Source organism: Bombus pascuorum, chromosome 7 (genome assembly GCF_905332965.1).
Source record: "Bombus pascuorum chromosome 7, iyBomPasc1.1, whole genome shotgun sequence".
Lineage (NCBI taxonomy): Eukaryota > Metazoa > Arthropoda > Insecta > Hymenoptera > Apidae > Bombus > Bombus pascuorum.
Genome location: NC_083494.1, coordinates 892,792 through 918,245, shown reverse-complemented (window position 1 = coordinate 918,245; position 25,454 = coordinate 892,792). Strand labels below are relative to the sequence as shown.

Genomic DNA, 25,454 nt, shown 5'->3' with positions numbered 1-25,454 from the left:
AACCCTAGTTTCTGAGATATTCGTAAAAAACTGTTGCTATCACTACAGTGAATTCTGCCTACAATTGTGCGTTCGTAATAGCGTATGCGTCAGCATTGGTTACTGACTGTCTTTTTTTTATACGCTGTACATGTTTCTTACAAGCGTAAAATTTGTAATAGCTTAAAGTTTTTCTCGATTTATAAATAGTTTTTAAAATACAATCATTTTGTCTCAGATTTTAATTCGTTAAAGTTTGCGTTCGTTTCTAAACCATTCGGTAGTTATCAAGTTTGCTTAATTTAAAATTTACAAGCACGAGTAAAATGCATTAACACTCTGTGGGCAACAAACCAGTCTGAAATCCCTCAAGGTATATTTCATATATTGAATAATTAATATGCAGTAAGGTATAAAATAAACATGGAAATTAAAGTTAATATACAAGAACTTCAACTTTTATCATTATGTATTGAAGGAAGAAGTTACGATTAATACAAATATATCAAACATGAAAGTTACAACTATGTATTTAAAAATACAAGTATTTAAGAATATATATATATAAAGAATAAATTACCACTTTATCTTCAAATGTAAAGAAGATTGAATTAATAGAATCATATTAATTGTTCAAAGAGAAGTTATCTTTATTGTGGGACATATTATCATTTTGATAATTACAGAAAGAATCAATTTCAACCATGTGTATATATAACTGCAAAGGAAAATAAATTTTATAGTAAGACAATATTTAAACAAAACAACATGTTGTTTGTCTACAACAAAATATATGATTAATAAATCAATAAATTAGAAATAGTAATTGTGGTAAACAATTTCTTTTTTAGCATAATAATACATATATCGTTAACAAGCGAAAATATATATGTTAAGAACTGTGTTTGATTTTCTTTAAGACAACTGTTCACAGCCCTGTGATAAATGCGTAAAATTAAAAGTAGAATTCAAAAAGTTCAGTACCGCTAACAAAAATATATCTTGCACGTAAATCAGAATTCGAAAACTCGAAAATCGACAAGGTACCTACATATGTGGTATATTATTCGCGTATCATCAGACACCTATCGCTTATTCATATGTATCAACACGTATACATGTATACATACGCAGAACGTACGTACGTACATATGTATGCATATATATACGTACAGCAATGATACGCGTATCATTGGTTAAAAATTACTGTCATACTGACTCGTTTAAACGCAAAGGTAAGAACTCATTAATATCTTTATGATTTATACGATATAATATATCATATATTTTTCGATATTTTTTAACAAAATTTTAAACATATATCTATTATAAAGTCAATTTGAATTTTTATACATATTTACGCCATTTAAAACTATAGATTCTGTAATATGAAACAAATTTTAATTTACTCTTTATAATATTTTGTAATACAAATGAAACATTTAATACTTTTTTCATTCTTTGTTAGTAGTATAAGATTCGTAAATATTTTGTATACTCGCATGAACTCACATCGTGCTCCAAAAGTAGATAAATAATACCTGATTGGCCATTAACGTAATTTTCATAAATGAGAATGTGGCGGATGAGGATGTGGTGTTTTGGATTGCAGAAATATTGACACTTGTTCGGCCCTTTTTAGTATTAATATAATTCAGGGACGCTCGATTTCACTCTCGCGGGAAAAAGGCGCCTGCCACTGCTTGACGACAAAGCTGCGGACAAAGCCTGTAAGTGACATCAGCAGTCAAAATAAAACAAAGGTATTGTTGAATAAAAATTTATTATATCATCCTCGGAATAATCTTAAACGTACGATGCAAAACTTAACTACTCCTAAAACTTAACGATTAAGGAAATAATCTTGTAAGAATTTCAACTTTTATGTCCAGTGTTATGTAAATGAATCTTTATTTAAGTATTTATTCAACTATTAATCATATAAACATGATCTTTTTCACTTTACTAAAGTAAAGTAATAGTAATAGTAAAATAGTAATAGTTATTTCTGTAATAACTACTATTATTTGAAATTTTTGCAGGTAAAAAATTTTATTTGTAAAAACTTGGAACAAATGCAACGTGACCTTCAAAATTTTTATACGACGTATTAATTAGAAAATTTCATTATAATCTTGCACGATCTTTACATTTAGCAGAATTGCTCCCCATGAAAGTGTTACTTTCGTGCATGCTAATGTGTAAGTATAAAATGTATCTGTAATAGGTTCAGCTGATTTGACATAATAGAAAACTAACAGGTACAACTAATCAAAATAGCGTATATTAAAAGAAAAGCTATAGAAGTATATTTGAAAATATTTATTAGGTATTGTACCAATAAAAAAATTGTTCAAACAAAATATTGAAAATAACATCATCATCATCATCGTCAATGTATTTGCTATATATTAATTGCGTATTATCCTTTTGTCATGTAGTTTGAACTTTATCCTATTTGAGAAACTTATGTCTTAACTGCAATACCATTCTTTACATTACACGTACCTTATTATATTATACATGACGATTGACAATATCGCTTGAACTGTCACACGTCGATCTGTATATCACTGTCTTCGGCTTCGCTTTCGGTACTAATCATAGCATCTTCTCCTACTAACAAGGCTGCAGGTAGATTTTGCGGAACATTGTCGATATCTAATCTCGGAGTTGAATAAACATTTAATACTTGAATCGTTGTCGGAGAAGTTGAAAGACATTGTGACACTGATCCTAAAGGATCTGAATTTAGTGCGTCACAATCCAAAGAAGTTGATAGTTGTAACTGTAAGTTATGTAACTCGGGTATATGCGGTCGAATCTAAAATGTAAAACAATATAAGATATAATCAACTGCACTGTTTACAAAAAAGCTTTTGCGATACAATTTAATTAATTTTATTGATACTATAATACTGTAATTTTTCTACCTTCAATCCGTCTGCTGTATGAGGATTTCTACAACCCCTGCATCTACATTCAACGCACGGTTTACTTTCAACGTAACAGGGACAACGTTGACCACAACATGTTAATTTCCCAGGTATTGCTGTAGCATTACCACATCTACATCCTTTTCTTTTACTTCGAGTAGAATTTGATCTTGGTTTTTTAAAAGCTGATGACTGTTTGAAGTGAAATAAATTCTTTACCCTTTAACTATTACAGAAAATTGGACTAAAGTAAGGATTATAGATTAATGCAGACATAAGTAATTAATAAATAAAAAACACAATATGTCATAAAATGCAATCTAAAGTTAATATCTGCATCAATCTTGGTATGGGACCTAGCAAAATATATATTCAAATTTAAACTAGTGTTAGTCTTGAAATATAATAAAGAATGTTAATTGAATATAAGCTACATTATTAAGTGTTATACAAATCTAGAAATATGATTGTACCTTACAAGTAATATTAACGAGGATGCACGTCATTTAGCATTTAAATAAAAGTTATAGTGCAATGTAAACTTCCTGTAAGGCATAATATTAACCGAATATCTATTGAAATTACTTTGCTGCCCTTTGAAGATTTTTTCTGAGAAGGGGTCCCATATTTAAGGTGGGAAGATGGAATACATTTTACCCCTCCTACAGAGCTGTGTGAATTTCCATCCATATCCTGTTGTCCTACTTCTGTATCATCTGTAGCTGCTGCTTTCCGTTTTATTGTTATTTTGTTACCAGATCCAGCATACATCACAGAGTATATCGAAGATCCGTTTGATACAGTACGAATGGCAGGTGATTCTACAAATACATAAATAAATTTCTCTACATAAACAAATATATCTTTCTGCTTTCTTATAAAATTACAATACATTTTATTATTTTATAATTTTAATTTTAACAGTTTGTACATTTTCTACTATGCAGAGCTGTTTGTATAGAAAGAAATTCTCTGAGATGACATGCAATGTTATATCTTTCAGCCAATAAGTATACCAATTTTTGATTGTTAGATCTATCAGAAATAATTAATCAATCCCTTGCTCCTTTGTACCTCTGCATAATACTTATACATAAGAAAATATATTTAGAATGATCCAAGAGAAAATTGATTAATTTTATCAGTATGTTTGATAGGTCATTCTGAATCACGAAGGTCACATAAGTATGCTATGGGTTTCAGGTGTCTTAAAAATAAAGAATTTTTAGGCTATATGTCAAATACCACACATGATGCTAGCTATTGGTGAATAAAAAACTATATAAACTTAAACTATATAAAACTTAGTCTCTTTCTAGATTCTAAGTTATTAAGTTCTGTTTGATAACTTAGTTTCGCAATGCCATGTGAGTTTTCAAACTCAAAATATGCTAAATAATAATGCAAAAATTGCGATATATAAACAATGATATCCAAAAAACATATCATATCATCCTATATCTTAAAATATGTTCAGAGAGTTTCATCCTACTGGTAAGGTAGATTCCCCTTCTACTACAAAATTATGTAGCACATATTGTTTTGTATTTGGCTTCACACATTCTTTTTACAGATGAAGTTCAGAGTACCCATGATAATATAAATAACAATCATAATAATCACATTACTGGGCAACTGAAAATTCATATACTGTATTTCAACAAAGTTTCCAGTACTGAGTTACATTAAATGTGTGGTATAACATCATTAACACTTATCTTTATTTAACCACACATAATACATGAATGACTCATGGCAGAATGTTACACAGATTTCTTAAAAAACAACTTGCCTTCGTATTTGGACAAAGTATTTTGTTTGCAGTGATAAGAAGAATCTGATTCCAACATGATGAAATATCACCATATTCCAGAAAAAATCTCACGACTTTGTTAAATACTCATATTTCCCACGGAGTTAGATGGGACGATACAAACCTATCCCATGGTCATCCAGATCAATGAATTTAACTCTGTTGAATTCCTTCTTCTGGGATTATACGAAGTTGAAGGTATATGGCAATGGTAATCCAGTGTCAAGCTAAAAATTGATACAAGCAATACGCAATGCAAGTGATGGTATCAGAAATAAAATTTCTACGATGTAACAGTAACGATCGTTATAACATCGAATACATATGTTTATGAAAGCAAAGCTATTGCTTTGAACATTTCCTTTAGTATATACAAATTTAGTATATATAAATAGTAGTATTTATAGTATTTAATATATATAAAAGTAAGAAATCCATGGAAAATAAAGAACTATCGTTCTATTCTAATATTTCATAGTTGTAGAATCTTCTTTTTAAATAAATCAATAATAAGTAAACCATGACCTTTTTGATTCAGAATGACTTGCTAAACACATAGATAAAACTATTCAGTATTTTTTTAGGACATCCTGCATCAGGGTAAATTAGTTAATGTCAAAACTGCTTCTGATATTATAAAAGTATATATCAAGGACAAATTGTTATATTAAAAATAAAGAATCTTATTCATTATCATAATATTTCTGCTTTTCTTTTCTTTTTTAATTAAATAACTTCCTTAAATATTATTTAACGTAGCAAAAGCAATAAGGACATTTAAAGTTTTAATAAATTTAAATAAATTTTAATAAAAAAATAATGGAAGGATCTAAAATATCTGAAAGAGCATCTAATAAAAAAAAATGATTTTTTTTTTATCATTATATGCATAGTTTTAAACACTACAAATTTCAGTTATAAAAATTATTTGTCTTCTAGTTGAATATCCTAGAAAGTATAAATAACATTATGATACAAATAATCTTATATGATTATAACAAAAATAATATACTATACCAGATATACTTTGTGACACTGCTTCAGAATTTTGTATAGTATTTCCTTGAGTTTGAGTTGAGGTAGTACTTGTATAAACACATGGTAAAATACTGTACGCAGATTTTGACAAACCCGCTGTACTTTTAAATTCATCTTTAAAGCCAGAACCCTCTTGTATGAGTTCCATCAGGCTACTAGCACCGATAGCTGATGCATTATTACCTGTTTTATTGGAGGACACTGAAAGTATTAAACTTCGATAAATGTTTGTATTTGTCAAGTATTCACACAATTTCTTATAACACTGTAACAGTATTCGTAATTGAACATTTTCAACATATTTGTCGTAATCCTTGCACCAACCACATGACGGTTTTAATTTTTTACGTCCACCTCTACAACCACGACACACATGATGTTGACAATTAGTTTCAGTTGGTGTATGAGGTTCGATTAACAAATTTGAACACACAGTACAACTTAAACTTTGTCGCAAGTACGGAACTAGCCTGTATAAATCTGTCCATGAATTTGGATCATCAGTATCCGCTTGTAAAACTAATCGACACGTTGATACATAAAGACTTGTGGCATTCATCTTCCTTTCTTGAACTCTCTTAAGAGCCCCATAAGCAATACGTATATTTATATCGGAAAGTTAATTAAACAAAGTAACAGAACATATTCACTACACACAAAACAAAATATCCGCCATATTTGATTTTCTTTCATTTGTATTTATAGAGGGCTCTCTCTGAATTACTCTGATTGCAAAGTATTGCTAGATAGGAAAATCACTTAATGAAAAATTCCTAAATAGCTGTAAAAAGATTTAATAAAATTAATAATAGCAAAAATATTTCGTTATATTTGTTTCGAGCCGATATTTTTTATTACAATGAATATTTAATATAATATATAATTGTAGTTATACTAATTATAATTGTTATTATTATAGTGTAATATAATTGTAATGATAGTATGCATACATACATGCATGCATATGGTATAATGCCATATTTATCGTTTTATTAACAGTATTTAATTTTATTAACAGTAACAGTTTTATGACTGAACATTTTTTATCTGTTAACATAGATACATAACTTATCTATATATACAGTATAGTATGTTATTTAATCAGACAGTAAACAGTAAAACATAATGTTTGATTGACGCACATCTTCTACTTAGTCTATATATGACTATTCATTGTATATTGTATATACAATTATTAAACTGCGACCGAAGGTACGATACGTGTTCAATTTATGGTTATTCAACTCTTTAATGCGAAATGTATTGAAATACGAATGTTCTTAAAAATATTAAAACAAACTCTACATGATAATGTTTAATTATAAAAATTTTTAAACGTGTCTTTCAAAAACAATTATAAGGTATAGATATTTCCTATGTTAATAACAATTTTTAATACTTATGGACGATGTAAAATTTAGTACATATGTTCACAAATTTTAATTATCATTTTTCATAAAATTTATACAAAATTTTCCGTTGTTTAAAAGTAAGTACAATATACTTATATATGCTTGTAAATCACTATCGTTTGATATTACAAACTGTAAATTTTTTTAGGTTAAATTATTTACAAATGGCAGATAAAGCTATTATGAAGGTACAATTAAATGAATTTATTTCATATTTCTATTTAATTTTAGTATTTTTATATCATAAATTGCACCCATTAATGATTGCTTTAAATATATAGCAAATAGCAGAACAAAAACTTAAAGCATTTTCTATTGGCACAATGGGTAAAAGACCATTGAGTAAGAAAGAATTAGAGGAACAACGTAAAAAAGAACAAGAGCAAGCTGCAGCTCAAGTAAGCAATACAAAATTAAAAGATTATAATTGTAAAGAAAGTAAACATATAAACATTTATTTGTATATATAGGCATTTGAAGAATTTGTAGCAACGTTTCAAGAAACACCTAATAAAACAACTAGCAAAGTTTGGGTAAAAGCAGGGACTTACGATGCAGGAAAACGACGTAAGTTAATCTTATTCTGTGAAATAGGAGACATAAATTTCAGATACTTATAGTCTGCGATTTATGAAATATATTAGCAATTTTTGTTTTGAAAATAATGTAATGAAATATACTTGTTGAAAATATATTTGCTAAAGAAAAGTCATATAAATAATTTATATTCTAAACTATTTGATTTATTACTTATTACATATTATATTGTTGATTATGATTGTTGTGATTTACAATTTTATATGAAAATATGTATTTATTCAATAGAGGAAGATACACGTGAAAAGGGAAAACTTTATAAACCACAATCAAAAATATCGGAGCTTGTAGATAGCAGATCATCAGCTGAACAAGCACAAGAATATGCAAGATTATTAGGATCAAATGAAAGAAAATTAGATAGATTGGGCAAAAAGAAAAAGGAAGGTGAAAAGAAGAAAAGCAACCTTGAATTATTTAAAGAAGAATTAAAAATGATACAAGAAGAACGAGAGGAAAGACATAAATATAAAGGTGTAGTGAAAAATGTTATTTCTACCCAGTCAGAGGATCCAATGTTAGCAGCGTTAAAATGTGTTGAAGGTAATTTAGTGATAAAGATACGCTCAATCACAATCTTACATAATTATAATCACTCATAAAAAACTATCTTAAAAAAACAAAATTGTTATGTTTTAAGCTAACTTATTTTAGTGTAAATAATTATTTCTTATCCCTATATTAACAATTTAAATTTATTAAAATATATTAGGTTGCACATCTTCATATCCTGATTCACGAAAAAATAATCTACATAACCTTATTGATGATCCACATCTCCTAGCCCTGATTTATGAGGGTAAACAGTACCCATTTCTAGAATTTCCTCTACTTAATTTTAAATGTCTGTTTCTCAGTATTAAAATTATATTAAAAATATAAAACCGCTGTTTTTCATAGATGGATCATTTGACAATGGCGATCCTAATACAACAAATCTATATCTGGGAAATTTAAATCCAAAGGTATAAATCAAGTTTAAATATTAATTTTGTATTTGTAATAGATCTACATCATAGATATAATTACATAATATATCTATATCACATTTCATTTATTGGAATAGTATTTAACAAGCTTTACAATTTTTCTTGCAAAATTTTGTAAAAATTGTACACTATTATGTAATTTATTTCTGTATACTATTATATATTACAACGAAATGAAAATTAATATTTAGAATTATAATTCTGTATAAAATATTCCATGTAAAAATTATTAATAACAACTTTCCTTATTCTCATATATATATGTTTAATTCTTATGTTTAACGTAGATCACGGAACAACAATTGATGGAAATATTTGGCAAATATGGACCATTGGCTAGTATTAAAATTATGTGGCCACGTAGCGACGAGGAAAAGGCCAGACAAAGAAATTGTGGTTTTGTTGCATTTATGAGTCGTAAAGATGGAGAAAGAGCATTAAAAAATCTTAATGGTGAGAAGATAGTTATATTATTTTAAATTTACAAAAAATGGTTGTTCATCAGTTAAATTAATGTTTAATATTTATGAATGTTCATTGGTGTGAATATTTTTGCTTTCCTTTTCTTTTTAATGATTGAATACATTGGATATGAATGAATACATATATATATATATATATATATATTATTATGATACAATTATACAGATATTTCATTACAATATAATGTTAATTAGGTCGTGACATAATGCAGTACGAAATGAAATTAGGCTGGGGAAAGAGTGTACCGATTCCACCTTATCCTATTTATATTCCACCAGCTTTAATGGAAATTACCCAACCACCACCTCCATCTGGTCTTCCATTTAGTGCTCAACCGCACCGCCGTGATAGACATAAGGTATATGATATAAACAAAATTAGGATATATTAAGGTCATTGACCAAAAATATGGAGTTGTAATTTACATGATTGATCAATAATATATTAGTGATTTATAATTATTTATAAAATAAATCAATATAAACCTGTGTAATTTTATAAATTTGATCGTAGATACCACCTCGCAATCGTAATCTTCAAACAGCAGACCCTCAGGAAAAAGAAAATTTTGATAAGGTAATTCTTGTCCACTTATAAAAATTTTTATTTTTTGCAAAAATATTTGTTATAATTTTATATATCAATGTTTTATTAGAATTTAATGTTTATGTTTAAAATATCCTAACAATAACTGTGCCAAATAATTTTAGCCATAATTGCGTAGGTATACAGTAAATTTTCAAATTCTATTTTCTCAAGAATTAAGCCTTGAACAGAGAGGTTTATGTCACTCACTCTCTTCTTATCTTTTCATGAAAAATCACCTTCTAATAAAATGTGAAAAATAAGTATTTGTTTTAATTTCTGTGTACAATAATAATAACTTTAGTACGGACGCGTTAATTGAGCAAAGATTATTGCCATTGAATTCGAATAACACAACGTAAACTGGGATTTAGAATAACAATGAGTCATTATTTCACTACATAAGAAATGAAATTTATCTACTGCCAGTAAAAACGAATTCAAGCAATGTAAATAACAATGTATACCTAGCTATTGTAATTTTTCCACTATTTACAAATTTCAGAAAAATACAGAAATGTTATTAGAAGATAAAAGCAATATTCTTATGAAGGAAATATATATTTATAAAGATCTTTTTAAAAATTGATTATTGTTTTCATCAATCTATTTTAGGAAAGATCTATTTTTTCTTCCTTCATTAATTGTTATAGTTATATTAATATAGTTATGATGACCTTCAATGTGTTAAATATTGGTCTTTACTAATCAATATCAAAGTAATACATTTTATTAATCTTTTTATTGTATTTTGAGAATATACAATGAAAAAATTTTCTTCATTTTTGCTATTAATAACTATAAAAGTAATAAACTTCAATTTGTATATTTTTTCCACCGAAGATATATCTTTTTAAGATTTATAAATATATAAAAATAATGTAACAAATAAGTATATTACTATTTGATGCAAAGTAGTTTTGTTCAGATTCATTTTTATCAAGAACAATTTATTGATCTATTAAAAATATATTCATTGTGACAGGATAGAAATCATGAGAATTTCTTTACCCCTTATTGTTTATATATATAACTTAATGGTTCTAGTGGTAAAGAAAATTTTAGACAAATTTAATTCTGTAATTCTTCTGTGATTTCTATTAATATCTATGAATTTAAAATACCTACTTAAAATATAAAAATATGTTATTTATTATACATAATATTTCTTATATAAATAGTTCTTATAGTTTATTATAATTTATCTGTTACAAATTGCATTATACCGAATGGACGATAATTATGTTTGGGGTGGATCAATTTGGATTGGAATGTTCAATTAACTATAACCATTACACTGTAATGGGAATTATCATAGGTTTTACAAAATGCAGTTGTTAAAGTGGTTATTCCTACAGAAAGGTATGTTGTTATTTCTGCTAATTAAAGATAGATATACCATAGTACTTCGCTTATAAATATTAAAGAAGTAAATTTTTATGTTATAGAAATTTAGTTATGTTAATACATAGAATGGTAGAATTTGTAATTCGGGAAGGCCCTATGTTTGAAGCAATGATCATGAATCGAGAATTAAACAATCCAATGTTTAGGTTTGTATAATGTCAAGTAACTATGAAAAGTTAGTATTTTATTACATTATATATAAATTAATGATATTTTAATTTTAGATTTTTATTTGAAAATTATTCTCCAGCTCATATTTATTATCGATGGAAATTATATTCCATATTACAAGGAGATGGACAAAAGGAATGGCGTACTGAAGACTTCAGGATGTTTAAAGGTGGAAGTGTGTGGAGACCTCCTCCTATTAATCCATGGACACAAGGAATGCCTGACGAATTGATTGAAATGGAAGAAAGACAAGAACCTAGAAGAGGCAGTTTGTCAAACAGGTGTTACAAATATTGCAGCTCTTTACTAATTTTATTTATGATTATTAAAATCCTTTTCCAACATTTTATTATATTTATATTTATAGCCAACGAGATCGATTGGAAGACTTATTACGGAATATATCACCTGAAAGGATAAAAGTTGCAGAGGCAATGGTATTTTGTATAGAGCATGCTGAAGCAGCAGAAGAAATCTGTGATTGTATTTCGGAATCATTGTCAATATTACAAACTCCTGTTAATAAGAAAATTGCGAGATTATATCTCATATCTGATATATTACATAATTGCGGGGTAAAAGTAAATAATGCTACCATTTATCGAAAGGCGTAAGTTGTTTTATTTTAGTTATAAAATTTTAAAATTTTAATTTTAAAATATAAAAAATAGTGATTCATTAAGTGTATTTGTGTCTGTTATATAGTAGTTAATGTAATTGTTGATATGAATTGACATTAGTGAATGTATTTTTAATGCAGCTTTGAAACTCGACTTTTGGATATATTTAACGAAGTTCATCAAGCTTATAAACAATTTGATAGTAGATTAAAAGCAGAAGGATTTAAAGTTCGTGTAATGAGAATGTTTAGAGCATGGGAAGATTGGGCAGTTTATCCACGAGACTTTCTTGTTAAATTACAAAACACCTTCCTCGGCCTTGTTTTGGTAAATTTAACGCTGTATATCGTAAATCCCTCGTACTAACGAAATAATGGGAAGTGAACTTCAAAGGTAAAAGTAAAAGATAATTTTATTTTTATAGATAGATGAACCAGAGCCAGAAAATGATGAAGATATCGATGGAGCACCTTTATCAGATGTAGATGGAGATGGTGCAGAAGATTTGGATGGAGTACCCTTAGACGGTGCAGCTCTTCTTAAGGGTGCTATGAAACATGGCTTAACACCACAAACAACATCTAACTATGATGACATTGATGGTGTACCTAGTAAGAATATTTGAATTGTACAGTGTTAAAAGATGTGAACGATATTTATAAAGTATGATTCTGGACATTAAGACAATGATGAAAGTTCGTGTACAGAAATGTAATGACACGAATTTTTTAAATTATGAACAATTTAATTTTACGTTAGAAATACAGCTATATTAGCTACTGTAGGCCAATGGATCAGCTAACAAAACCTTTCTCTCTATCTTACTTACACTTTGCGTTTTTTATTCTGAGGGAACCCTATGAGAAGCCTCAAAGCTTGTTGTCGGTATATCTATAGCACAAAACTAAAGCAGCCTCAAATAATATTTTTATTACATTAACTTTCTCTATAAATATCGTTTTTTTTGCACTGTGTATTCTTATTATTACTCGCTATTTCATATAGTTACTGAATAATATTTATACTTATATACATTTTATATATTTATATTTTAATATTACAGTACATATTGTCATATGTTTTCAGTGGATGAGGATATAGATGGCGTTCCTATGGATGAAGATGACTCCTTAAATGTACAAAGTAAAGAAGATGATAAAAAACCATCAATTCCTGCTGGTTTTGTACCGTCTCGTTGGGAAACTGTTGATCCTGATCAGGTTGAGACAATTATTTTGCAAGAGGAAATTGTGTTAAATGAATCGCTTTTTGAGTTGGACTAGGTTCAAATTGTAGTGATCTAATTGTAACAATAGTAAAAAAATTGTAAAAAAGAAAAAAGAAAGAATGGCGGGGAAGTGTCCCGTGATTAGCTACTTTTAAGGAAAATAGATCACTATTTCTTTCATAGTACTATTTTATGTTTCTCATTTTATAGAATAAGTTATTTTGTTATATTAGGTTGAGGCACAAGCTATGACAACTAGTAAATGGGAAGAATTAGGTCAAAATGATGATTCAAATTCTCAAGATACTAGTATGGATTCCAGGTAGTACATAAATGTTCGACTGTTTCTTATTTTTTGAAATAATTACAATAATCTTTAATTTGATAGTGGTAGGGATTACAATGAAGAAAGAAGGAGCCGATTACGCGAAATTGAAGTTAAAACAATGCAATATCAAGATGAATTGGAAAGTGGCAGAAGGACACTAAAATCTGGTATGACGATTCAAGGACAGGTAGAACATTATAGAAAAAAGCTGATAAGGAAGGTAAAATTTTCTGATTATAACATTATTTTAAGTTCTAATATAATATAATAGAATAGATTTTATAAGATATTTCTATCATAGAGTTTTTATTATACAATGATTAAATCTTCTATTATAGAGTGAAAGAGAGATGAAAGATGTAAAAAGCGAAGAACGTGACGATGAACGACGAAGAGAAAAAAAGCGAAGCACGACTCCAGAATCTCCAAGCCATTATAGAGATCGAAGACGGAATTCGACAAGTCCATCAGCTAAAAGTAATAGATATAGGTAAATATTCTTAAAAAATAATCTATCGCAGAGATTCCGATTCAATATGAAAAAATATATAACAGAAAGATAGTTGAAACAACAGTTCATTGACATTACATAAAGAATATATTGGTATAAAAAAGACTTTAATAATATCCTCTTGTTAAAAAAAAGAGTTGATGATATTTTATGTTTTTTTTTTTAACAATATCATACTTTATATTACATGTTAATAAGAAAAATTTGCAAATTATTCACTAATAAATAACGACTAATAATAACGACGATTCGTAAAGCATACACAAATAAACTATACCAAGCAATTACAGACATTTTCAGAAAGTAGACAGTGATCAAAGTGAGTGCCCAAACTGCATCACACTTTCTGAAATACATTTTTGCTTTTTCTTCAATGAATTCTAAATCTGCAGCTAAATACTTTACATATATGTTATATATTATAGTTTTGGAAGAATTTATGGACTGTGATTTAAATACAAATCAAATTATTTTATCATAATTAATATATAATGATGTAAATATAAAATGAGATATCGTTATTTAAAACAATCTAAAATAACACCAATTTTGATGAAAAGAACTCGTCAAAATTGAGCAGCCAATTCATGGAATATTCTATATTTAAAAGTGTGAAAGCAATTAACAGTTTCAATTATAAAATGGGCTTCAAACCTAGATTATAATATTATTACAAAATGTTTATTCATTATATTTCAGATCACGCAGTAGATCACCACGTGGTAAACGTAGATCACGATCACCATATAAAAAAAGAGTACCAATGACACCATCTCCACCACGTATTCGACGAACACCTTCTCCTTCTTTTTCATCCAGAATATCTCGTAGATCACCCAATAGCGAACGAAATGACAGGAAAAGAAGAGCTAGATCACCATCATTATCACCACCACCTCCACCACGTACTTCAAAACATAGAGCTAATAGTCCCCCTTCTCCATCTTCACGCAAATATAGACATAAGCATAAATATTAAGATACTTTACATTTTTTCTATACTATAATGTTAATAGAATTACAAAACAAATTACGTTACGGAAATTGTTACATAAAATTAGTTAATGCAATACTAATTGTGTATTCAATAGTTTACAATAATTTTCTTTTCTTTTAATATTTTTCTTCCTATAACTATCTTTAAGTGAATTTATTTTATATGCATATGCTGATACGTAACAAATATGTGCATGGAGAACACAGCTATAGAATACTTAATTATAATAAAAAAGGATTCTATTTATACATATACCTTTATTTCTATTACTAATATATAATAGTATTATATGTATAAAAAAAAGTGTACAGATTTAAAACTAAAAAGTGACTTTCTTATTCCCTTTTGTCACTTCATTGTAATTATGTATTTGAAAATAAAATTAATTAGATCATTTGAAATATTTGAAAATTAAATTTCATTACATTAATCCGTGCACGGGCATACTTCAGATATTTTTCATGAGAAGTGTTATATAAAAATTTTGTGAGATTATATATAAATTGATTGATTCATGTATAAATTTGTAACAAAAATATTGTCAAGAAGTACTTTCTAATACAGTTTTAATTTCTATTATTTAAGCACATCCGATTAAATATGTGTAAATAGATACATTATTAAGTTATAATGTTTAAATTCCTGTTCTTTGTAAAATAGCACAACAGTGACATACTTTGAAAGATGTATTCGCAAAAATTTGGTGTTCATATAATGAAAAACGATACAATAAATGAAAAACTTAAACAACCAATCCAGCAATTACAATAATTCGTTCCTAACATACCCCTAGTATTTTTATGATTTCTTAATTGCACAAGTGTTTAATTAGATAAAGAAAATCGAAGGTTGCATAATACATTGTACATTCATAAATGAAAAATGAATTCTTCCCCAATACTCCTAATTCTATATATTTTCTGATTAGTTGAGTATTGATCACATGTTAAAATTTTTACGTGTACTCCGCTTTCTTTTAATTGCGTTAAGCATATTTTTAGTAATGTAATTACTTGATCACTTTTCATTTCTCCTGTTTCTGGTGAAACTCAGAAATATGCTAATGGTTGTTTCCATCTTTTCTCCATTTCTTTTTCTTTAAATTATAGATTCAGACCCACCTCCGTATTGTGCTCTCAGCTGGTAAATGACATCCACTTATCCTTAGCTTATTATAAACTGATGCAGAATTGCAAAATATCATTTTTGCTAAATCTTGTTCTTCGGTTGTATATGACAAATTTTCACCTTTCAGTTGCAACTTAATGAAAGTCCTTACGACGTTGCTTTTGCACCCATGTCTATCTAAAAATTCATCTACAGTTTCTACTTTGCGCAACTTGTTATAAAAATGATCTCTGGAGTTTTTGATTCGTTTGACTTTTCGTTTCAGATATTTCAATCGTGCTTTTAAATCTCTATTCTCTTTCATGAGCTGAACACATTCATTTTCCAATTTCATTTCACAAAATGTTTTATTTTGAGAATTCTCAATTTGTACTTTGTAGTTTGTCATTTCTGGTTCAATCATTAGCCATTGCATTGCATCCTCATTGTCACAAAACGTAAATGGCACTCTTGTATAATTCAACACTGGTTTATTAACACGTAATTCTTTTTCTTCTTCTTCTTCTGCTACCTCTTCTTCTCTTGCATTTTGTTGTTGCTGTTGTCGTTGTTGGTAGTCGCGTTGTTGTTCTTCCCCTTTTCCTCCTTCTTCATTTTCTAATATATTTTTTGGTGGTTGAGGTACAGCATCCATTTTCAACATTTTCCTTCTGCTGATATTTTGTGTGCGGTTTGGTTTAAACATTTCGGGTAAGAAATGTTCAGCACAGATACCCATTCTTCTTATGGTAGAGCTAGCATAATATTGTAGAGCTGGATTGCCTGATAAAGAGTAATAAAAAATATAAAATATAGGTAGTAACAGAAAGTAATATAGATAGAAAGAGTAATATTGATATAGAAAATTGCACAAGAGTTATGTAAATAACAAATGTCAAACATACATAATGTACAATATCAACACTCTGTACTTACCAACTCTTAAAATCCATTCTTTACGAAGCGGATTGCTTTCTTTCGGAAAGCAATAAAGATGATTTCCTCGAAGTCGACTGTTGTTACATTTTATGTAGGCGCAAATATCCACTAATCTAGCTGCTGTGTTCCTCTGCAAATCCATAGCCTGAAAAAACCTAAAACAGACTACAAGAAACAGTATGCAAATTCAAGAAAGCTTGCTCTTTTAGTGCGATTACAAACGAACGAATGAAACGAAGATTCAAATAAATGGAAACGATTATACTACACAGATATTGGTCATCCAACGTCGTTCATACATGCAAAGAATTAGATCGATTTAATCTTTTCGTCCGATTTGTTACGACTGAAGATACATGAGCTACATTTTTCAAATGAAATTTCTAGCTAAATTGTTCATAATAACAGTGTGGCCAACAGTTTAGACCAACCAAGTCTCACTGTTTGTCCCATTTTAGTAAAATTTGATAAAATGAAAGTGCAAACGAGTATTCGTTATTAAAATTTAAATCTAATCATTATAATCTAAATATGTCCAAGAAATCATTCGCTTATTATTTCGCCGAACTCTGAACGAATGCTTAATTACACTTTCATCCGATAATACATTTTTTCCCTGCAGCTCTTTTACAAATACTCCATTAATTTATAATAACTTATAATTCATTAATTTATCACAATTAAATTATTAATGTATGATATTTATGCAAATCATTTATAACATCTAAGATGTTGATGTAAAACTATTATAGCATTAATTTGTAGCAATTAAAATTAATGATCTATTTTATTTTATCTATTATCAACAAAATCTTTGAATTTTTTCAAATGGTATTTTATTTCTATTTAATTCTATTTTTTAGTTTTAAATACAGTACTTAATCTATATCCGCTCAAACTAAAGCCATCGATCGCTCACGCTAAACTTTCCGCCCAAGCCGGTTTGATAATTTCATATAAGAAGAAACATTATCACGAAATGTTTCATAATTTATTATTAATTGATACATAATTGTCATGTTTAGTGCGGTTATCATACCGCAGGCCATAAAAAGTTTTGCATTTTTTAAAGTTTGGTATTTAGCCTACTGTATAGTTAGTGTATAGTTACTTTACTTTAACGTGATAGCCATTTAAGTACGGATTGTTTATTTGTATGAAGCTATAAAGCAAAGTACAATGCAGATAATTATTCACCGCATATATAAACGTATTAAATAAACATAATATTCTGTTACGTTCGTATACATCTGTATAATAGACAGTTGAAAGAAAAACAAATGAAATAAAAAATTGTTCTTGGTAATTTGCATATTAAATACAGAAATACAGCACGAACTTAACTAATATTTGAAAATAAATTTTTATGGAATACGTTTTTATACATTTAGACAATGGACAGTTAAAAGGAAATAATAGACGTTAGGTTAATAGGTTGAAAGGAAAATAAACGAAACAAAAAATTATTCTTGGTAACTTGCATGTTAAATAGGAAAATGCAGTACGAATTTGATTTATATTTGCAAATGATTTTGTACGCAAAATGGAATAAGGCGTGTAAGGCATGGATATACGAAGAGCTTGCCGCGTATAATTTCCCTTAATATCGATACACGTTTGTGAGATCTCTCGTTCGCGAAAGGATCAGACTCCCTATCACCCCATTATTACGAGCAGTTCATAAGTCACTTTATCCTTTAAAAGATGTGCGATTTATTTTTTGTATATTTTTAAATTTCTGTTTAAGTTTTTCAAAGTTTGTTGCTTGGAAATTTATAACGGTCATGTACACAACGAAGCTCCGAGTATAAAAGTCGTTGAATTATATTTTCAAAATCAAGGCTCCATTATTCTAACGCTATTCTAAGAAGAGATGAAACCAAAATTTAATTAGACTTGCTAAAATAATTAAATATTGTAATCCATTTTAAATTCCTTTATTAACCCATCGGAGACTACGTCTGTACGTCGTACGGACTCTCCTTTCGTTCACACTGTCCAAAACACACTGGTCGCTAATAAAACGTTAGTGAAAAATGAGAATGAAAATAACTTATCTGATTCAACATAGATTCATTCTTAAGGTTCATGCTATAGTCACCATAGAGTATTGTATTGCAGCAGTTAATTGTCCACTATATTAATAAGCCACAATACATAACGAGATTATGTTTAATTTTTATATACATTATTACCTGTAAATTTTACTATTATAATTACGATAGTACAATAGAGCCTTATGAAAGATATTTTAATGAGTTGGGATATTTTATGTAATATATTCATAAGAACATCCTAGATTGATGTTGAGAGTGGGATAGCCGATATATACTTGAAAGTGTTCTCTACAACCGACCAGTAATGATTGGTTAACTGAACATGTAAGAAGAAAAACGGCAAGTGACTCGTCTTTGTATTGCCTTATTAGATCCAAGTAATATTGCATAATACTGTAAGTATTAATGTTCAAGTATTCTATTTTTCAACAAGAGAAATCTAATCTGAAATTGAAAATCTGACCCACGATTTATTTTAACAGAGTAGATATGAAACAAAACAGTTTTGAGTAGTTTATTCGATATATGACGTAAAATCTTCTGATTAGATTGTACATATTTATGCAAATAAATGTTTGTGTGCGATATATTTCATTTATACTTCCAGTAAAACTATCATGTATTTTGTTAAGAAGAGAAAAGAAAAAAGTTTGATTATTTGATTATTCTCTTTGGTATATCGGCTGTGCTCCGTATAATGTATTGCTTTTTATAAATTGAGTTGATTATTTTCCCCAATGCATCAGTTATTCCCCAAATTGTTTTGTGTAATTTACTTTATTATTTTTTGTCAATTTAAAAATTTTTAATAACAATGCCTTTTCTCAACCATGAATTGCTAATTTTTTATCAAATAAAAATGTAATCTTTCCACGGTTTGCTTCACTTTTATCGTAAAATTTATAATAGGAGCATTTACCCTGCGGCGATGTGTATACTCGTCATTGCTTGATTTTACCTGCGCATCCCATAACGGATTTTTGAAACTAAACCCCGCGGTTAATAAGTTAAAAAATATATATACGGATATTTCTGTATCATAAATTTACGCAAATCGAAATTAATTTGAAATTACGTTATGGGTTAATAGAATACATACAGCTAAGGTTGCCAATGGTAACTTATCGACCGTCCGGGTTTCTCCTATTTATCCTAGTTTTTAAAGCGTCTAAAGCAATTCCCACCAATCGTCGTTAAATTATACCTACGAATATATAGCATACACTATACTGAAAATTTCAGTCATTCGTTGCATAAGTAATCAAACGAATTCTTAATACTTTTTAAAATACTTTATAAGTATACGTTATTTATTCATAAACAATTCTATTTATTAGTATATTTATCAGTAATTTAGTATACAAATATATATATTTAATTAATATTGAATTTAATTGAATATTATTATTTTAAAATGTTTGTCTGGTGAAACAGTAGAACTGCCACGTTTTCTTCTATTCCGGTGAGTTTTGAATATATTTTCGAGGGCATAATTTTGATCAACTTCTCCCTGTATATACAACTATTGTTCGACCATAGTTTTCGAGATATTCGCAGAAAAAAAAGCTGTCGATACTACTATAGTGAATTATTCTGATATTTTGATTTATAGTTAGTTATTTAGTGTATTGTTTGATTATATTTATATATTTTATTATAAAAGTAAACAAAATTTTTCTTTTCCATTGTACTATTTATTACGTATGAATAATGTTCCTACTTTGTACGAACTACTTTTATACTTTTTATTTATTTTTCGATTATGATTACGATCTACAATATAATTTACACAAGTTTCTACCGTGGAATGTCGTACCTAATCTAAAAGATAATAGTATTCAGATTTCAAACGGGAAATTTCAGGGATTTGAATAGAGCTGTCATTTTATAAATGAAAATCCTACACACAGCGGATTTGAACGTTTCGTTATAAAATTTCATATAGTATTTTAAAATCGCGTTAAATAAATAATCTAAAGTATTTTTTACAAACGTTAGGTTAATTCGTTTGATATGATCAATTCATTTGTTACCTGGTATTTTTATTTGTTCCTTAATTTCGATAGAAACGATTAATCTGAAAAAGCTACTCTGAACTATCATTCTAAATCTTTTGGATCTGTAATAATATTTTGTGTTAAGTATTAATTAAACATTATTAATTTTTTTTGCTTTTCAATAGATTGGCAGCAGAGGTGAAAGTTGCATCTTTTCTTTAATTTCGTAACGACCAGCGAGTAGAAAAAGATATTCCAAGATGATAGACAAATTGAATCATATGCCGCTAACTGCACCTAATTACTCGTTTGCCTTCAATTTTGAGAAAAACTTTGTTTACTCAGATGCTCTTCCGATCATTACGAATCATTATCCAAACTGCTTCTACTATTCTGCTATTTATGTCATCCTAATTTTTACTGGAAAGCATTACATGTCAAATAGGCCGAAATTCGAACTGAAAGGTGCGCTTGCCTTGTGGAATATATTACTTGCGGTATTTTCCATTTTTGGATTTCTTAGAATGTCGGCGGAAATGTATCACGTGTTAAGCTATTATGGGTTCTACCATAGTATTTGTATACCCAGGTAATTTAACATTCGTACCTTATTTTAGTTTTTAAAATATTTTCCGTAGAATAGTAACTTGAAAACTAATCATTAATTAAATATGCATTGTGATAAGTACTTACGAAAGCGTACTATCTAACGACCTCGATCACCTCGAAATACATTCTTATGGTCATCATTTTGAACGTTCCTCTTGGTGAAAGTTGAAAGATAAAAATTCAATTTAATTGGTTCATATTATATATTAACGTATTAAAACAGTCATTAAAGTAATTCTACGTTGTTTTATATTTGAAATGAGTTGGCCGTATTTTACAATTATAGTGCCTTTATCGTTTAATTCTTCGAACCTGGACCTACACTATATACAAAAATATTAGAACTTAACGATATTGAGTTTGCAGTTGTATTGCAATCGCACTCGTTAGATACAAAATTAATGGTTGATGATTCGTTCATACATATGACACGATTATCACGTTTCTTTATCATCGAATATTGCGGGTGGTATACATCTCTCATCAAAACGGTACATGAAATCTATTTACAAAATAAAACGATATTCTTAAAATGTTAATTCATAATAAAACCATAATTATGTTCTTTCTAGCTTCCTTACGCAAGATCCTGTTAGTGCATTTTGGTCACTGTTGTTCATCCTATCAAAGATCGTGGAGTTTGGCGACACAGCTTTTATTGTACTACGGAAACAGCCGTTGATGTTTCTACATTGGTACCACCATATAACAGTTTTTCTTTACGCATGGCTATGTTTTGTAGAGACTACAGCATACGCCAGATGGAACGCTGTAGTAAACTTTTTCATTCACTCCTGGATGTATTCTTATTATGCTCTGAAAGCAACGCGCTTCCATCCACCAAAATGGGTCGCCATGCTGATCACTACGTTACAGACATTACAAATGGTTTGGGGTTGCTTTGTAACTATTACGGCCTACAGCTATGTAAAAAGCAATCAAGTCGAATGCCACGTTGAGCCCCGAAACGCGCAAATTGGTCTGCTGATATACTTCAGCTATTTCATTCTCTTCGGTAGATTCTTCAAACAGGCTTACCTATCTGACAAACGTGGAAAGAAAGTTGAAAAGAAGAATTATTAATTACAAGCTCATCAAAGCTAATTGAAGCACATACTAATTTCTGAATACCTTTTCTAAGAATGCACCCAAGCGACGTTTCTTGTAAATATTTTATCAGAATTATTTTACAGGTGCATACATTTACATCTATGCCTATGCATTTCAAGAAATATAATAGATTTTTCAAATCTTTGTTAACAAGTGGCACTGAAAGTTGCTTGTGGCAGGATGAAAATCACGAGTAAAATAATGTAACATCAATTGTTGTACATTGAATTTAGCAATAAATTTTATGGCAACTCGCTTATTACGAGCAGACGAATTAATAAAGATATTTTTAAGAAGATTTTGAAACCCTTTTTCTTTAAAAATGACTTTCCAACCAATTATTCGATGAATCTGTTTCGTAACATTGTAACGTTTCTTTATATATTATATATTCTTCGTTATATATCAACACGTTGACATCGGTGTTACGTAAGAGATATAAGAAATTACGAAACCGATAGATCGCCGCCGGTGATCACCTCACGTTACAATTCGAACGTTTCATGAATAAGATAAAAAAATTGAACTTTGCATAGAGAATAGAATTAATTATACAAATCCAACAGACTGACGATTCAAAACGCTACAAAACAATGATTCAAAGTGTTACAAGAGACTGAGTCATAATGTTTTAACAGACTGACTCGAGCGCTTGTTTTGGAAGATTTTTATACCGAGGCTTTAGTCCCTTTGGAGGGTTGTCGTCTGGTGTATCTCAGAAGCGCCTATTCCGTTACTATTTGGTTATTTTCGATGGCTGTTTCGATGGCTGTAGTATGCAGGACGTCTAGCCTATCCTATATGTGACCTTGGCATTTCTTCTCTGTTGGAATTCACTATATTTAAAAGGTGATAAATAATTTCTTCGCGAAATTTAAAAATTTTCATACTTTTAGCACCCCATTTTCTATGTACATATCACGATACCATTTTATGGTTCTGCGCAAACAACTATAATAGGATGACATCTGATTGGATAGATCAACCTCCTTTTTAGCATCATTTGAAAAAAAAAAGAAAAAAAAAACAGTGTCTGACTTTAATTTACTATTTTTCCCCTGAACAATAACATACCTATGACTTTTGGAAGTAGCTAGCATACATACTGGCCTTTTCTTAGTCCTCCATTTTAAAAATTTAACGTAACCTAACATTATTTTTGTCGTGCATATTCCTTACACGTGCCGTTGTTCTCCGACGAACACGCATGACTATTCTTTTTTCCTGTACAGAATTAAAAAATTTTTTGATTCGCGCTATGAACGTTTCTTATAGAAAAAGATTCACAGAATTGCGTGCGATGATCAAAATTCGCGTCAGACCTCTACTTTTTAAGAAAAATCGAAAAGAGTACAAAATTAGGGCCAAAGCTGGTCCCGTCAACTTTACTTAACATTTATAAATATATGCAAATTGATATTGATAAGCTATTGTATATCAATGTATTAGTTGAAGTCTACGGAATTCATTGAACTCAACAGTAATTGCTTCTGCAATTTTGTTATAAATTGAGGTCAAAGTTGAAAAATTGTGGTCATATCGAACAGTCTAATGTGGCACAGCGCCGCCCTACGAAGCAGACCGTGAATTCGAGTGCCGCCTCACGGAGAAAACATCAACGTGTTAAGGACAAACTGTTTTACTCTTATCCTCAAGTCGTCGATCGTATTTTAGATAATTTCGATGTTGGAAGATCGACTAGAGTTCAACGGTGGGCGCCGTTCCACTTGAAGATTGGCTCAATTACCTAGGAAATCAAATCGTTGCGGATTCAAATCCACCAACTTTCGTCGCTGAGACAAAGGGTCCGCGGCTCGCGCAGATAACCAGCAGTCGAGAGAATCACTACTGTATACGCATCGTTGTAAAAGTAAAATAGCCGTGCTCTTGATTTGCACGGTGAATCCTTTCGATTCGAAACCTTGTATGCACTCGTGCAAATTTCATCACTGCGTACGGTTAGTTTAAAATTAAAAAATTAACCCTTAACCCTTTTAGTGCCGAACTACTTGCTAATATCGTTGTATATGCGAACCCACCTTACTATTCGCATCATGAGAGAACTTTATCAGAAAATAAATTTATAAAACGTTATTGTCACGACCGTTCGCGGAGAGACGCGGTCGCGAGGAAAACGCGTCAGCGAGAGGCGTAAATTCTCGCTACGATTCGTATAATCGACGCCGCGAATTAGTCGTTGTTCCCCTGTTTCGATTAAGATAACAGAGGTGGTCCAATGAATTTAACACTGTATTAACAGGTTAATATAGCTTGTATATTTAACAATAAATTAAATAATAATAAAAGCGTCACAAATTATTTAGCGATGAATACAGTTAATGCGTTACAGAAATTCGACCCGACTTTACGATATCTCTCGATGAATTCGTTAGACTAAGCGACTTTAATTTCAATCATCAGACCACACTGCAAAAACATCTTTCTGAACGGCACGCAAATAACACAAACAAGGCAAGTCAAATACCTTGGACTTCACATAGATACACACTTTATATGGAAGCAGCATATCAAATCAATAAT

The 25,454-nt window shown here is 29.2% G+C and overlaps 5 protein-coding genes across 12 annotated transcripts in view; 3 read left to right on the top strand and 2 right to left on the bottom strand.

Moving 5' to 3' along the window:
• Positions 1-15,198, top strand: part of LOC132908981 (U2 snRNP-associated SURP motif-containing protein) — a 199,995-nt gene extending 184,797 nt beyond the window's left edge. The window contains exons 1-20 of one of the 3 annotated variants that reach the window (XM_060963497.1): positions 6,970-7,255; positions 7,327-7,366; positions 7,460-7,576; positions 7,649-7,745; positions 8,004-8,318; positions 8,676-8,740; positions 9,052-9,217; positions 9,442-9,605; positions 9,761-9,823; positions 11,151-11,194; positions 11,281-11,385; positions 11,464-11,691; positions 11,778-12,020; positions 12,171-12,357; positions 12,455-12,641; positions 13,117-13,250; positions 13,492-13,580; positions 13,647-13,806; positions 13,925-14,076; positions 14,797-15,198. In XM_060963497.1, coding sequence (XP_060819480.1) covers positions 7,343-7,366; positions 7,460-7,576; positions 7,649-7,745; positions 8,004-8,318; positions 8,676-8,740; positions 9,052-9,217; positions 9,442-9,605; positions 9,761-9,823; positions 11,151-11,194; positions 11,281-11,385; positions 11,464-11,691; positions 11,778-12,020; positions 12,171-12,357; positions 12,455-12,641; positions 13,117-13,250; positions 13,492-13,580; positions 13,647-13,806; positions 13,925-14,076; positions 14,797-15,076 — 2,820 coding nt within the window. In that variant the 5' untranslated portion in view covers positions 6,970-7,255; positions 7,327-7,342 and the 3' untranslated portion in view covers positions 15,077-15,198. Of the gene's footprint in view, positions 1-6,969; positions 7,256-7,326; positions 7,367-7,459; positions 7,577-7,648; positions 7,746-8,003; positions 8,319-8,675; positions 8,741-9,051; positions 9,218-9,441; positions 9,606-9,760; positions 9,824-11,150; positions 11,195-11,280; positions 11,386-11,463; positions 11,692-11,777; positions 12,021-12,170; positions 12,358-12,454; positions 12,642-13,116; positions 13,251-13,491; positions 13,581-13,646; positions 13,807-13,924; positions 14,077-14,796 lie in introns of those variants that run through there. The other 2 variants (XM_060963498.1, XM_060963499.1) reach the window with 2 other exon arrangements.
• The window catches only part of LOC132909017 (tetraspanin-5), a 190,711-nt gene that overhangs the window by 129,208 nt on the left and 36,049 nt on the right, over positions 1-25,454 (top strand). The gene's annotated exons all lie outside the window — the stretch shown is intronic.
• Positions 1,589-6,468, bottom strand: LOC132909000 (E3 ubiquitin-protein ligase MSL2). 3 transcript variants are annotated; one of them, XM_060963556.1, is made up of 5 exons: positions 5,746-6,468; positions 3,501-3,736; positions 2,913-3,107; positions 2,488-2,803; positions 1,589-1,707 (listed from the first exon to the last, which is right to left on the bottom strand). In XM_060963556.1, exons 1-4 carry the CDS (start codon positions 6,323-6,325, stop codon positions 2,531-2,533), a joined length of 1,284 nt encoding a protein of 427 aa, XP_060819539.1. In that variant the 5' UTR covers positions 6,326-6,468; the 3' UTR covers positions 1,589-1,707; positions 2,488-2,530. The 3 variants fall into 3 exon arrangements, with proteins under 3 accessions (XP_060819539.1, XP_060819541.1, XP_060819540.1); XM_060963558.1 differs by having other exon boundaries at positions 3,573-3,736; positions 5,746-6,467; XM_060963557.1 differs by lacking the exon at positions 1,589-1,707 and having other exon boundaries at positions 2,287-2,803.
• LOC132909018 (uncharacterized) lies at positions 15,763-17,785 on the bottom strand. 4 transcript variants are annotated; one of them, XM_060963603.1, is made up of 3 exons: positions 17,406-17,785; positions 17,138-17,305; positions 15,763-16,984 (listed from the first exon to the last, which is right to left on the bottom strand). In XM_060963603.1, the coding sequence occupies exons 2-3, from the start codon at positions 17,280-17,282 to the stop codon at positions 16,206-16,208; spliced, it is 924 nt and encodes a 307-aa protein (XP_060819586.1). In that variant the 5' UTR covers positions 17,283-17,305; positions 17,406-17,785; the 3' UTR covers positions 15,763-16,205. The 4 variants fall into 4 exon arrangements, with proteins under 4 accessions (XP_060819586.1, XP_060819587.1, XP_060819588.1 ...); XM_060963604.1 differs by having other exon boundaries at positions 17,409-17,785; XM_060963605.1 differs by having other exon boundaries at positions 17,440-17,785.
• On the top strand, positions 19,495-23,211 carry LOC132909021 (elongation of very long chain fatty acids protein 6-like). The gene is made up of 3 exons (XM_060963607.1): positions 19,495-19,592; positions 21,380-21,783; positions 22,376-23,211. Exons 2-3 carry the CDS (start codon positions 21,455-21,457, stop codon positions 22,884-22,886), a joined length of 840 nt encoding a protein of 279 aa, XP_060819590.1. The 5' UTR covers positions 19,495-19,592; positions 21,380-21,454; the 3' UTR covers positions 22,887-23,211.

Bases quoted from the DNA above. Each gene is read 5' to 3' on its own strand.
- LOC132909018 (XM_060963603.1), bottom strand. From the start codon at position 17,282: ATGGATTTGCAGAGGAACACAGCAGCTAGATTAGTGGATATTTGCGCC. The intron at 16,985-17,137 runs GTAAGTACAGAG...ACTCTTTATCAG, and splicing joins AGAATGGATTTTAAGAGTTG to GCAATCCAGCTCTACAATAT.
- LOC132909000 (XM_060963556.1), bottom strand. From the start codon at position 6,325: ATGAATGCCACAAGTCTTTATGTATCAACGTGTCGATTAGTTTTACAA. The intron at 3,108-3,500 runs GTAATTTCAATA...CACTTCAAACAG, and splicing joins AATCTTCAAAGGGCAGCAAA to TCATCAGCTTTTAAAAAACC. The intron at 2,804-2,912 runs GTAGAAAAATTA...TTTACATTTTAG, and splicing joins ATACAGCAGACGGATTGAAG to ATTCGACCGCATATACCCGA.
- LOC132909021 (XM_060963607.1), top strand. From the start codon at position 21,455: ATGATAGACAAATTGAATCATATGCCGCTAACTGCACCTAATTACTCG. The intron at 21,784-22,375 runs GTAATTTAACAT...TGTTCTTTCTAG, and splicing joins CATAGTATTTGTATACCCAG to CTTCCTTACGCAAGATCCTG.